The 13,363-nt window shown below is 37.4% G+C and overlaps 1 protein-coding gene across 3 annotated transcripts in view; it reads left to right on the top strand.

Annotated features, from left to right (window-relative positions):
• zfhx4 (zinc finger homeobox 4) overlaps nt 1-13,363 on the top strand; it is a 221,842-nt gene that overhangs the window by 61,390 nt on the left and 147,089 nt on the right. For all 3 annotated transcript variants that reach the window (XM_028803446.2, XM_028803447.2, XM_028803445.2), the window contains exon 3: nt 186-688. In XM_028803446.2, the coding sequence (XP_028659279.1) occupies nt 186-688 (503 nt within the window). The remainder of the gene's footprint in view (nt 1-185; nt 689-13,363) is intronic.

Raw genomic sequence — 13,363 nt, 5'->3', positions numbered from 1 at the left:
TCAGAGAAAGCATACTCCTCACTAAGGCTTTATTTTATAAAATCCTTTGTGTGCGCCCTATGCTGGTCTCTACGTTGGCTTTTAATTTTTTTCCTTCATTTGCTTCCCCCCCCCCCCACCCCGCCTGCTTTTCTCTCCCTTTCCTTCAACACCCCCCCAACCCCCCCGCCTCCACCTCTCTGCAGTAAATAATGAGCTGCCGCCAGAAATCCGTCTTGCCAGTGGTCAGCTAATGGGTGACGACCTGTCCGTCCTTTCTGCTGGGGAGCTGTCACCTTATATCAGCGACCCATTGCTGAAGCTTTTCCAGTGCGCTGTGTGCAACAAATTCACCTCTGACAGCCTGGAGGCCCTGAGTGTGCACGTGAACACTGAGCGCTCGCTCCCCGAAGAGGAGTGGAGGGCCGTAATTGGAGACATCTACCAGTGCAAGCTCTGCAACTACAACACCCAGCTCAAAGCCAACTTCCAGCTGCACTGCAAGACCGACAAACACATGCAGAAATATCAACTGGTGGCCCACATCAAAGAAGGGGGCAAAGTTAATGAGTGGCGGCTAAAGTGCATCGCTATTGGCAACCCAGTGCATCTCAAGTGCAATGCATGTGACTACTACACCAACAGTGTGGATAAACTGCGTCTGCACACCACCAATCACCGGCATGAGGCGGCACTGAAACTTTACAAGGTATGTCACCTCCGCCGGGTTTGCAGTGTGTCTCCTTTTCCTCACCGCTTGAGGAAAACTGTCTGCTTGGTGGCTTTTTGAGGGGGAAGAGGGTCAAAGAGGCTGAGAAGTGAGATCAAAGAATAAAAATAATAGCGGGTGGGAGGTGGGGTTAGTTGGGGGGGGGGGGGGGGCTAGTGAGTGGGTGACACCGCATATTCATGCTGCTGAAAACAGAGGTCAGATGCCATGTGTATAATCCACTTGGCAAGGAAAATGATTCCTTCATTTGAGGCATGGCTCACTGGCTGACTTTGCTGGCTGCTGTACACATTTGTCGGTGTGTAAATAGTTCCTTTTCGCTGAAACGATCTAGAGCAGATATCTTGACTTCCCGTGCTAAGGCCTTGCCAGAGATGCATAGTGTTACCCGGCAGTCTGGCTGCTCTTTGAATAGTCAAACTTAATTCAGTTATTCCAAAAACAGCTAAAACTTTTCTTTTTGTGCGTGTGTGCGTGTGTGTGTGTGTGTGTGTGTATATGACATGGCCAGAGAAATAATTGTTGTTTTCCAAATTGTCCCTTGTGTTAATCTCGGCCGTCGCCAGCTGAGTGGCAAGGGTTTTTTAGTATCCTGTAAACAGGCTCTGTGACTCAGGTAATCAGAGGTGTGTGAGATGCCCAGTGGACTCTGTCATTTTATAGAGGCTGGAAGGTGGTGCACTACTAAGCATATTTTTGCATGGGGAAATATGTTTTAAATTTAATAGAGGAAAAAAAAAATAGGTTGGGCTGTAATAAATATGAAAAGTAGAGGGGAAAAAATTAGGCATACCAGTTGTCTTACACAGTGCCTAATTACTGGGTTTTCTGGTGTTCATTTACAGGAGTGGCACGCTTGCCTGAAATATCATACAGAATACAGAGTTCTTGCTGCAGTGATTGACATCTTAAACTCATTAAAGTCTTTCTTCATAATTGGACATATTTATATAATGAGAGTATTAAACAGCATTCGTCATTTTTGGCATGCTGCTTTCATAACCTAGACTTAGTTTACTTTAAATAAATGAAAGAAGGTCACTGAGGCCGTTGGATTGGTACACCAGAAAAGGAAAGTTTCAAATATTCATCATAAGGTATACAGAAGCCACTGTCCAAGGCACATTCACTGCATATAAGTATGCCTCATGAATTAGTAACTGCTCCACTTTGTCCATATCTGTCTGTCTCTAACTTATAGCACCTCATCAACAGCAAAATCTGTCCATCTGTCTATAGTTTGTGCATATCTGTCTCAAATATCAACTTACTGTATAATGCCTCATCATTTTACTACCTCTATCTATCTATCTATCTATCTATCTATCTATCTATCTATCTATCTATCTATCTATCTATCTATCTATCTAGTAGTAATAGTAGTAGTACTGTTACACTTACAGAGTACAGTGGAATTCTTACTTATATGTCTAACAATCACACAAAATGGCACCATTCTCGAGTGTCACGATATGTAAGAAAGTATTACAATACATAACCGTTTTAATGAATTTGAGCTGATGTACTCCTTACCCCACAACATGTGTGTGAGAGTTTAAGATTGATTTAGCAATACCAAAACACCTAACCTGCATGTCTTTGGACTGTGGGATGAAACCAGATCACCCAGAGAAGAACATGTTAATTCCATACAGGGGGCACCCAGCACATGATCCCCCAGTCTTTTCTGAAAAAGCAACACCATGTGTTCATCTACTGATTTTTGATTTTTTTTTATTCAGGGCAGCCAAAGACCATAGCAGTAGCTCTGTGTGTGCAAGGCAGGAGCGAGCCTTGGCAACAGTCCATTGTAGGACACAGCCATTCACTCACTCATTTAAAGTTCACCAGTTAACCTAACATGCATGTCTCTGAAGTACTGCAGTACCTGTAAAAAAAACAAACAAAAAACATAAACACTGGAGCAATGTGTTATTATTAGGTATATGTGTATAAACAATGGGTAACGTGTGTGTATGAGTACACATACCCTACTTGTGTTTATTTGTACATATACAGTATATATTTATATATATAAAATATATATATATGTATATACTGTGTACATGCACCTATACAGATATTATGTATATATATATATATATTATCTCCATCCATCCATCCATTATCCAACATGCTATATCCTAACTACAGGGTCACAGGGGTCTGCTAGAACCAATCCCAGCCAACACAGGGCGCAAGGCAGGAACCAATCCTGGGCAGGGTGCCAACCCACCGCAAGAAAATATATATATATATATATATATATATATATATATATATATATATATATATATATATATATATATATATATATATATACATATATATATATATATATTTTTATAATATATAATATATATATATATATATTATATATATATATTTTACACACAGACACGCTCCCAGACAGACATTAACTGCATATTCATGCTCAGATGCAGGCATATGTACTCAATACCTCAGTACCTGTAAAAAAAGAAAAACATAAACACTGGAGGAATGTGTTATTATAAGGTATATGTGTATAAACAATGGATAATGTGTTTGTATGAGTACACATACCTACTTGTATTTGTGTATATATATATATATATATATATATATATAGACTGTGTACATGCACCTATACATACATTATATATATAATATATATATATATATATATATATATATATATATATATATATATATATACATACACCTATATATATATGAAGTTTGTTTTTATGATGATCATACTTAGTGTGCATGTATAAATAATGCTGTGTGTATGTATGAGTTGCACACTAATACATACACATCTACACACATAAGCTCCCAGACAGACATTAACTGTATATTCATGCTCAGATGCAGCCATATGCTCTTGGAGTGTCTGTATATATTTAGACATATCCATTTGACATAGAATACTATATTTTTCTTTCTGCTCTCAAGTAGTATTTGTTAGACCTTTAGCAGGCTCATATTATTCATGTATTCAGACAGTGTAAGTAATGTGGCTGTTACTAACTGAACAACAAAGAGTAAATCCTACTCCGAGTGAAGTCAGCATGAGCTAAATGAAGTCCTGAAAGAATTGCATGTGGAATTTTGAGGCCTTGCATTAGAGAATGAAACCACGGGAAGGTTTAGAGGTCCTTAGCAGTTTAAAATGAGGGGTTTCAGTAATTCTCTAAGCAAGTAAAAAGGTTCCATGGCAACAAAGAGCATTTCAAATTATGTAGGAAGAAGGGTAGATTGAAGATTAGAAGGTGAGAAAGACCCAGTGTAGGCATGTCCTGAATAGCCTCAAGATGAACATTGTCAGTTTTTTTTTCTTCTGCTCTTCCTATTTTACAATATTTTGTAATTCTTATCATTTTGTTTCTTGACGTGAAATTGGTACAGAAGTGCTAACAGAAAGCAGTGCATAAGAATGAACCTACCTGGTCCTTTATTTTGCCATTCAGACGCCATGGTTGCTGTTGTTATATGTTGTACTGTATATATTGCAGTTGGAGAGACTGCATATTTTACACCTCGATGCTAATTTGCCATATCTAGCTTGTATCTTAGCTGAAATGTAATACCTTATAGCTAATAGTGCTGAATGTCGCCTGGATTAAAGGGGAGCTTTTTGTTGTTTTTTTGTGTTGTTACTTGAAGATAAAATAGGTAATAATGATGAGCAGGTGGAAATATAATACTAGACGTACCACATCTTGAGAGACCTGTTTTTTTTTTTTTTTGGTTTGAGTAGGTGAAAGGTCAAAGGTTAAAGTTTAGAACGCAGGCATTATCATTTGCCCAGCTGCCATTGCCTTAAACTGTTTAATGAAAATCTGTTTTGCAGATGTCGTTTTAATGTATTTGGCAGGGCTAAGACCATTTTACCAATAGACATATGCTAGTAAAGAAGTATTTCTTTATTTGACCAGAACAACACCTCCCTTTTTATGTTTTAAGGTGAAAGGCATATGGGACTGGGTAGTTTGGCAAAGCACACAAAAGAACAAAGTGTTGATGACCTTTCCATATGGGCTCACAGCGTAGAATATCTTTATGATTAACAAATGATTGAGTAAACCATCGGAACCATATTTTGTGTTTTAGGACAGCTTTTTTTGCATTTTTTAAAATTTAAATGGTCAAAAGCAGCAACTACATTAGTTAAAACTGAACTTTCATATTGACCGATTTTTTTTTTTTTTTTACTTTTTGAAAATGGGTAACCGATTGTTGCATATAGTTAACTAGAGTGCACTATAGATTACAAACTTGATCTGTTGAAAGAGTCAAGTTAATGCCTGTCGTTAAAAAAATGCCTTTGTAGCTCCTCAGAATCCTGGCATCAAGCATTTGTTTCTTCAATCCAGGATTGTGCACGGTTCTTTTGGACCATTTAAACTGAAGAATTTCCATGGTCGGTTGTCGAGCAGCCTGAACGGGACGTGAAAAACACAGCGTCACACCTGCTCCTGAGACCGGCCCCCCTCTGCCCAGGAGTATTTTAACTTAAGGGTGTCCACTGTGCATCGGTGGCTAAGAGTCGGGAGCAATGAACTACTTAATTACAGCAGCCTCCTTTCTCCTTACATCTGTCATCAGTGGAGCAGAATGGCCTGTCTGGATTCCATAATGCAATTAGCATATTTGGGTTTTTTAAATCTACCAGGGCCAAAGCACACATAATGTTCATCTCTATCATAAGCACACACACACACACACGCACGCAAACACACCACTACACACACATATGAGTTGTATTCAGTCAGATGTGGACACGTCTTCTATCCCCTTTCCTTAGGGACTTTGGGGGGAAGACTATCTTATTATCCCTGATCTGGATGGCAATACCATTGTTGGGGGTTAGAAAGGTAGTAGAGAGGGAGAACAGCCAGTCTGAAATAAATGTGTAAAGTTGTGTGTGTGAGTTATGGGGGGGGGGGGGCGTTTGGGGATTTTTTCATTTCGGTGCATATTTTGCAATCAGAGAATGGTGATACCTTGAGTGGCATGTTATTAACTCGGCAGTTAAACCATACTCATTACAGTAGGTCAGCCTGAACCTTCTAATTTGAAAATCAAATACTTCAGATATATGCAGTTCTAATTATTGGACTGTCATTGCACCAATGTGATTGTAAAATGGACAGGAGATTGAGCAGAATGTATTTGCATAAGAAGTCATTGTACATCCTGCAATGAAAGGAACCTATTTAAAGTGTCCCCTCCTCGACCTTTTTATCATTATTATTTGTAATAATCTGGCACATACATTTTCAGCTATAATGGTTGAAGGAAAAAGAAAACACACAATGGATGGATGGATGAAAAATGCAGTGGCATTTTATTTGTGTATGTGTGGGGGCTTCATCTTTATTGATGTTATGTATAGCATATTAAAACATTTTTATGCATGTGCCAGAATGCACTTTGGTTAAGTTTCCTTCATCTACCTGTATATTACTGCTTTCAAATTAGTTCCATAGCTTGGGGTATTGGAGCTTATTAATGTTACGTTGGAATCTTAAAAACTCACACAAAGGCTCTACTATATCAAAACATTTCCACGTCTTGCATCATTGTTGAGTGTTTCTTTTAATCACTTCTCCATTTTAAGAACATGAGATAGTGAAAGAATAAGGAGACTACACAGGCCTCAGTGGGATTTTATTCTTCCTTTATTTTAGTGCATATATAGTATCTATCTATCTATCTATCTATCTATCTATCTATCTATCTATCTATCTATCTATCTATCTATCTATCTATCTATCTATCTATCTATCTATCTATCTATCTATCTATCTATCTATCTATCTATCTATCTATCTATCTATCTATCTATCAACATTTTGAGATAACTGTAGGAAATCCTTTTTCTAAAGAGCTAATTAGAGAAGGCATCCTGTAATTTTCATCACATATGACCAATTTGTCATGAAATGTATGCATCTCCTTTTCTTAGCACAGTGACTGAATTGTATGTCTGTCTGTATTTAGATCATTTAGGTGTAAAGGTTTAAAGGTAAACAGTATGTTTGTATTGATTTTACATATACAACAAATATGTTTTACTCATAGTGCCCAGTGAGGCTTGTTCCCCCATTAGGGATTGAATCTCACCTCTGCCACAGACCATCTAACCAATCTGTCTATGAAGCACTCCTGTGGCTAGCATTATTATTGTTATCTGAAGGGGCAGCACTCTTGTACACTTTAAGAGCTTAAAACTATAAACACTATTATGTTCTCTCCCACATAAATTTCCCATTCCTGCTAAAGAGCATCTCCACTTCTAAAACTATTGTCTCTGAAATTGGGTTTATCATTAGTGTCTACTGTGACTCTTTTCCCTACTCAACCTTTTAACCCCAGGACAGAAATCCAGGTGACTTAAGTTGCTGAAGTAAACTAAGGTTTCTGGATAACAAGTATCATAGTTAGCTGCATTAGTGGTGTAATTGATGAATTTTGAGCAAGTGTGTCGACCAATTTCTATCTATCTATCTATCTATCTATCTATCTATCTATCTATCTATCTATCTATCTATCTATCTATCTATCTATCTATCTATCTATCTATCTATCTGTCTGTCTGTCTGTCTGTCTGTCTGTCTGTCTGTCTGGAAAATAAATGAATGGGTCTACAAACTATGAATTTATATGTAAAAATAGATGTTAATGAATGGACATATAGACCGGTCATTTTTTTTGTAAAAAATGTTGAAGCTGTCAATTGTAAACATCACCTATTTTAAAGAAGAATAATTACTTAGTAAAATCGAAGCTGAATGTATTGACAGATGCCATAAACTGAAGGGGCCCTATAAAATCTGCTTTATTGTTCACGAAAATGTAATTTTACACAGTGAGCTTGCCTGCACTGCTAACAAACATATTCAAGCAAGCTTATGTAGAATGTGGGATGGATAGATTATTCACATCATCACAGTTTACACCTGCAGTAGGACAGACTGAATGTCAGCTCTTTCAAAGACCTGCTACAGGAAAAAAAACAATAATAGTAATAATTAAAGACAAATAAATGTAAGAAACAAAGTGTTTAGACTGAGCCTCTTTCATTATTCCTCCCAGATAATAATAAATCTTATCCTTCTTGCTTATAAGCAGATGGCCATTCAGCAGTTGAGAACAGGGGTTTAGGATCAAGCAGTGTGTTAATTGACATCTTTGCACACTGTGTAATTGTGGCAGCTCTTGCACCAATTGCCCACACAATCTCACTCCTTCACTCTTTCCCTGTTTTCCTCTATTCTCCAGTGTTATTCTAGATACTATTTAATAATACCCAATATTAATAACCACATGCGCTACTCTTCCTGCCTCCAGGGTTGGACTGACTGGCCAGGTCAGTCTATTTGTCTGTGTGCACGAACTGTGAAGTCTATTCAGGGTGACAGGTATGGGAAGAGAGGGAGGGCGGCAACCTTTGGACCACCAAAAGGGAGCCTCTCCCTGCTGGGAACAAAGACAGGCAGGAGCTGCTGAAATTTTGGTTTCTCCGGGGATTATTTTTTTTTAACCGTCTTAACAATAGATGATGCACGGATCGGAAATGACATATTTTAAGGAGCAAAAAAAAAAAAAAAAGAAAAGGCCGTTTGCAGTAATCTAATTTCAATTCTTCAGACACTGCTTCAAATCTGCAAGGCATGCAACAAATCATATTCAGCTACTTCTGTATATACATTAAAAATTGCTAGATGATCAGTTTTTATTTTTCATTTTTTTTTCTGTACACAGAAAAATAAACGGTTGAAATATATTAGATGTTAAAAAAAATGCAGCATGTGAAAATTCGCTACTTTAAATTCTTGTTTTTCTATGCAGGTAGTAGGAGGAAGTTTGTATTAATACTAATTGTGTGCTTTCTTTCAATTTGTTTAGGTTGCGACAGATTACAGAGATTTAACCAGGGCTTAGCTACTGTAAACTGAGGTGAATATAGTATATGTATGATTGTGCAAAACATTTAATTATATACATATGTGTGAGTGTGATATATATTTATACTGTGTATGTATGTATGTATGTATGCATATATATATATAAATTTATGTATGTATGTATGTGTGATATATATATATATATATATATATATATATATATATATGTATGTACTGCCTCGCAGTAAGGAGACCTGGGTTCGCTTCCCGGGCCCTCCTCCCTGCGCGGAGTTTGCATGTTCTCCCCGTGTCTGCGTGGGTTTCCTCCGGGTGCTCCGGTTTCCTCCCACAGTCCAAAGACATACAGGTTAGGTGCTTTGGTGATTTTAAATTGGCCCTAGTGTGTGCTTGGTGTGTGGTGGTGTGTGTGTGTGTGTGTCCTGCAGTGGGTTGGTTCCTGCCTTCTGTTGGCTGGGATTGGCTCCAGCAGACCCCCGTGACCCTGTGTTCGGATTCAGTGGGTTGAAAATGGATGGATGGATATTATATTATATTATATTATATTATATTATATTATATTATATTATATTATATTATATATTTTCACCATCATACATATGCTTTGTTAACCTTATTCTGCAGTCGCTAAATCCTGTTTGAATCTCTCTAATCTGTCACACCCTATATACATACATATATATATGTGATTCAAACAGGATTTAGCGACTGCAGAATAAGGTTAACAAAGCATATGTATGATGGTGAAAATATATAATATAATATATAATATAATATAATATAATATAATATAATATAATATCCATCCATCCATTTTCCAACCCGCTGAATCCGATCACAGGGTCACGGTGGTCTGCTGGAGCCAATCCCAGCCAACACAGGGCACAAGGCAGGAAACAATATAATATAATAAATAAAAATTTAAATATTTAAATATATAATATGTGTGTGTGAGAAAATGGGAATGTGTGCATGTGGGCTGCATCACTCTGTAGCACCTTAAAAACAGCCATGTGAAATAAATAGAAAACGGGCTCTGTAGCCATGAGGTGTGTCTTTAAGGGTTGATGGTTATACAACCAAGTGTTTGTCTCTAACCTTCTGACCCCTTCTTTTAATATGGGAATGATTGTTTCATATTTTTTCATACACACATACAGATATATATATAAGATGGGTGTATATAGGTAGATACAGATTTGTGTGGTATTTCCTTCTTATGTATATATATGAGAAACAAAGAAAGATATTTGTTCTTTCTTTCATTACAGAGCCGGAAATGTTGCATGCTGCCATAAACTGGTAACTCTAATTAATACACAATTTAAACCCAAAAGTAGAAGCTATTCCTTTTCCTAATTGATTTTAAACATTAGTTGCTTATTGAATAGATAAGTAGTGTGTGATATTCGATTACAGAGCAAGGCACTCATTTAACCTTCTGTTCTTTTCTGGCATGGATTTCAAACACAATGCGATTTACCTCCCTTAGGTTCAGTAGGATTAGACTGCTAGTAGTAATCCTTAATGCTATGAAATAGACCTGATACAACTCCCACTTACTTGTTTGGGATTATATTCATGAATTTCAGCACATTTGGATAAGTTAACCCTTTAATAGCAATAGAAATGTTCTCTTTGTGTCCAGGGAAGGAGAGGGTGGGGGGTGGGGGGGTCCTGTCAATGTAATGAAATCGGTTAATGACTGCATTCTTTGTTATTTATTACTTTTTGAATCGTAGGTCAGTTTTTGAACCTAATACCTAAAATAACAACAGGTGTATAGCACCCACATGCTAGCATATGTCAACAAAATCCCCATTACTAAACTGTCGCAGAGATGCACCAATGCAAATGTTATTCTTGGATTCCATTTTTTTTCCTTGAGGAAAAAAAAAGAAAAAAAAACTTGACCTTATTTCCTCTAGTTTCTTTAAGAGAACAAAGGAAAACATTACAATAATCTTCAAAGCAGGCGCTGGTATGTTGAGTGGACCTTGGTATGCAGACCGGCTAAAGCTTTTCTCTGAAAAACAATGTAGTTCCTATTATGAATGACGACGGCCTAAACAGTGGCCTAAAGCATTAGTGATATTAGTCGTATCGGCTTACCTAGAACAGGTCTGAAAATTGGAGCTGTTTGACTTGCACATGAATGAATACATATTTTATTAGCCTGGTAAAGGCTTTAGGAGGAGGTCTTTCTTCTTGTCTTTTTCGTTCTGCAGAAAAGGGAGGTTTGTTTTTAAAAGGCCTGTTAGGAAAAACGTACAAGGTATTTGGATATTTGAGGATAAAATCGTTTGTAGCTTTTATGTAAGGGAGGCAGGCAGACACAGACAGGGGCTTTTTATCCCTGTGAGACGTGCAGGGTAGGTAGTTTAGCAACTGGCCTTGTGTGTATGAGTGGGCTCTGCTATGAGCTGCTGTACTTTAGAGGGTTGTTTCCTGCCTTGTGCATGAAGTTGCTGGGAAAAGCTCAAGCGCTCTTTTATTTTAAATGGATGAATGTGCCATTTGCTGAAGGGGTGTCTAGGAAAGTGTCTAACAGGTCCCAGATACCTACATTACAACACTATGTTGGAATGAGTAACACGGTTTGTAGTGGTGGCCAAGAATGGAGATATAAAACTTTCTGATAGATTTGGCACCAAATAATATTATTATTACTTGGCTAATGTGTTTATTCATGGCAACCTAGACCATTTGAGAGATACAATTGGTTATATTTCTTTTTTTTTATCCTTCCAATAAGAACACAGACAAGGAAGGTAACTTGCTTATGTCAGGAGAGATATTTGAACCCACAAAGTCAGGGTTTGAAGTTTAAAATCTTTACCACTACGTCAATTGCCTGTCTATAAAAACTGTCCATGAAAACAAATCCCTCATTTCTTGTCAGGCATAATCCACATGTCAAGCCATCCAGTTGTATGCTCACACAGTGCCAAACACAATATTTATTTTCTAAACTATTGTTAGATAAATACTTCCGTAAAACAATCCTGTGAACGAAAGTGTAATATACTCAGATGTGGTAATGTATAAACAAAAAAATAATCAGTGTAGCATTCCTACAAATGAACGAATAAATAAGTGTGGGTGTGTGTATGAGTGGCCTCGCAATGGACTTGCATCCCATCCTGGTTTATTTCCTGCTGGGAGAGTCTGCAGCTCATTGCTAATCGGAAATGAAACAAGTGGATTTAGACAGTCATTCCTTGAGAGAGCATAGATGTGTGCCCAAGGATGATCATCAGTCCCATCTGGTTTTTTCCTGCCTTGTGACTAGTGTTGCTAAAGAGGCTCCCACTCACTACTACCATTTTCAGGCATAAACGGGCTGGAAAAAATCGTTAAAGGAACAAGTGGAGAATGTCCTTCTTGGAGTGAGTTCTGCTTCCTGCCTTGCACTCTCTCTCTACTTTCAGGATGGTCCGGCAATCTGTAAAACTTTTGGGACTCTAAAATAAGAATTGTATTTCTTATCTCGATAATAAAAAGCATGAACATTGTTTTTTATATCTGCAGTTTAAAAAGACACCCCCCCCCCCCCCCCCCCCCCCCCACCCCCCCCCCCCCCCCCCCATGAAGTGAAAGTCATTCACTTTGGTGGAGCTTACCTGATTTGTGAAAGGACTTCTGAGGTTGGGTCTTTAGATGTGTGGCTCAACTCCAGTATAGGACTCTCATATTCTGAAATGGCCATACTCAGTGTGGACTGATTTTCAATTTTTAAAACTTGCTACACCTAATACATTAAGTAGTACCTGCAAGCTAACCCACAACTAACTCACACATTAATGTTTCACTCAAAATGTCAAAATTGCTTATGTGGCCTTATTTTAATCAGCGGGCTTCAGAGTTCAGGGTGCAGACACAACAAAATTTCTTCCACAGTGGAGCGTTTCATAAAGTGCATTAAGTCATGTTTTTATTAATATCAATTTCCAAACAGTTTGTGTCACGCTTGAGGGCTTTGGGGCACTTAGTCATAGTAGCAGCCGAGTTTTAAACAGCCTTGTACCTTATAATTATAAATGTAAGTCTTTAATGTTTAGAACATATTTATAAAACATACTTGTTGCCTTCCTCATATTAGAAACATCTGCTACAGATTTTCTATTAAAAAAAATTGTTTCAGACACACAAACCCAAAGATAAGGCAGTCTGCCATTTTGTATGGTAATTTAGACTGAAAGTGTGCTCTGTACTGTGGAGCCTGTGAAAACAAACAAAGAAAAAGACAGATGGTTCACTTTACTTTAGTAATTGTGATTCGTTGTTAATTAAAAAGAATTTCCCACATAGCCATTCCTTAGATACTGCCCTTCAGATATATTAAACGTTTTTGAGAACGAGCTCTAATGATTTTGTGCATGTGTACAAGCTTTGTCTACGTAAAACCTGAATGTAAATTTCAATTACTCATTAATAAATATTAATGAATACAGCCTGTAAAACAAAAATAAATACTCTCTGCCGGTACAACTGAAGTAGGCCCATGATCAAAAAGATACCAAAATGATATGTAACAAATCTGCTTGTATGTGTATTTTTGGAAATTAATAGATAAGGCCAACCTGTCCCAGAGTAAAGAACATCAAAACTAAAAACCTTATCAAAATAATAATTTTCTTAAACACAAGACAACAGGGAAATTAAAAAGAGAACTGAAAGTATGAAATAAACAGAAAGAAAACAAGCCCTCTGTGGCCATTGGCCTAACCACACAGGT

Source organism: Erpetoichthys calabaricus, chromosome 6, assembly GCF_900747795.2.
Source record: "Erpetoichthys calabaricus chromosome 6, fErpCal1.3, whole genome shotgun sequence".
In the NCBI taxonomy this organism is placed as follows: domain Eukaryota; kingdom Metazoa; phylum Chordata; class Cladistia; order Polypteriformes; family Polypteridae; genus Erpetoichthys; species Erpetoichthys calabaricus.
The sequence above is the reverse complement of the archived record's forward strand: the minus strand, read 5'-3'. Positions and strand labels throughout refer to the sequence as shown.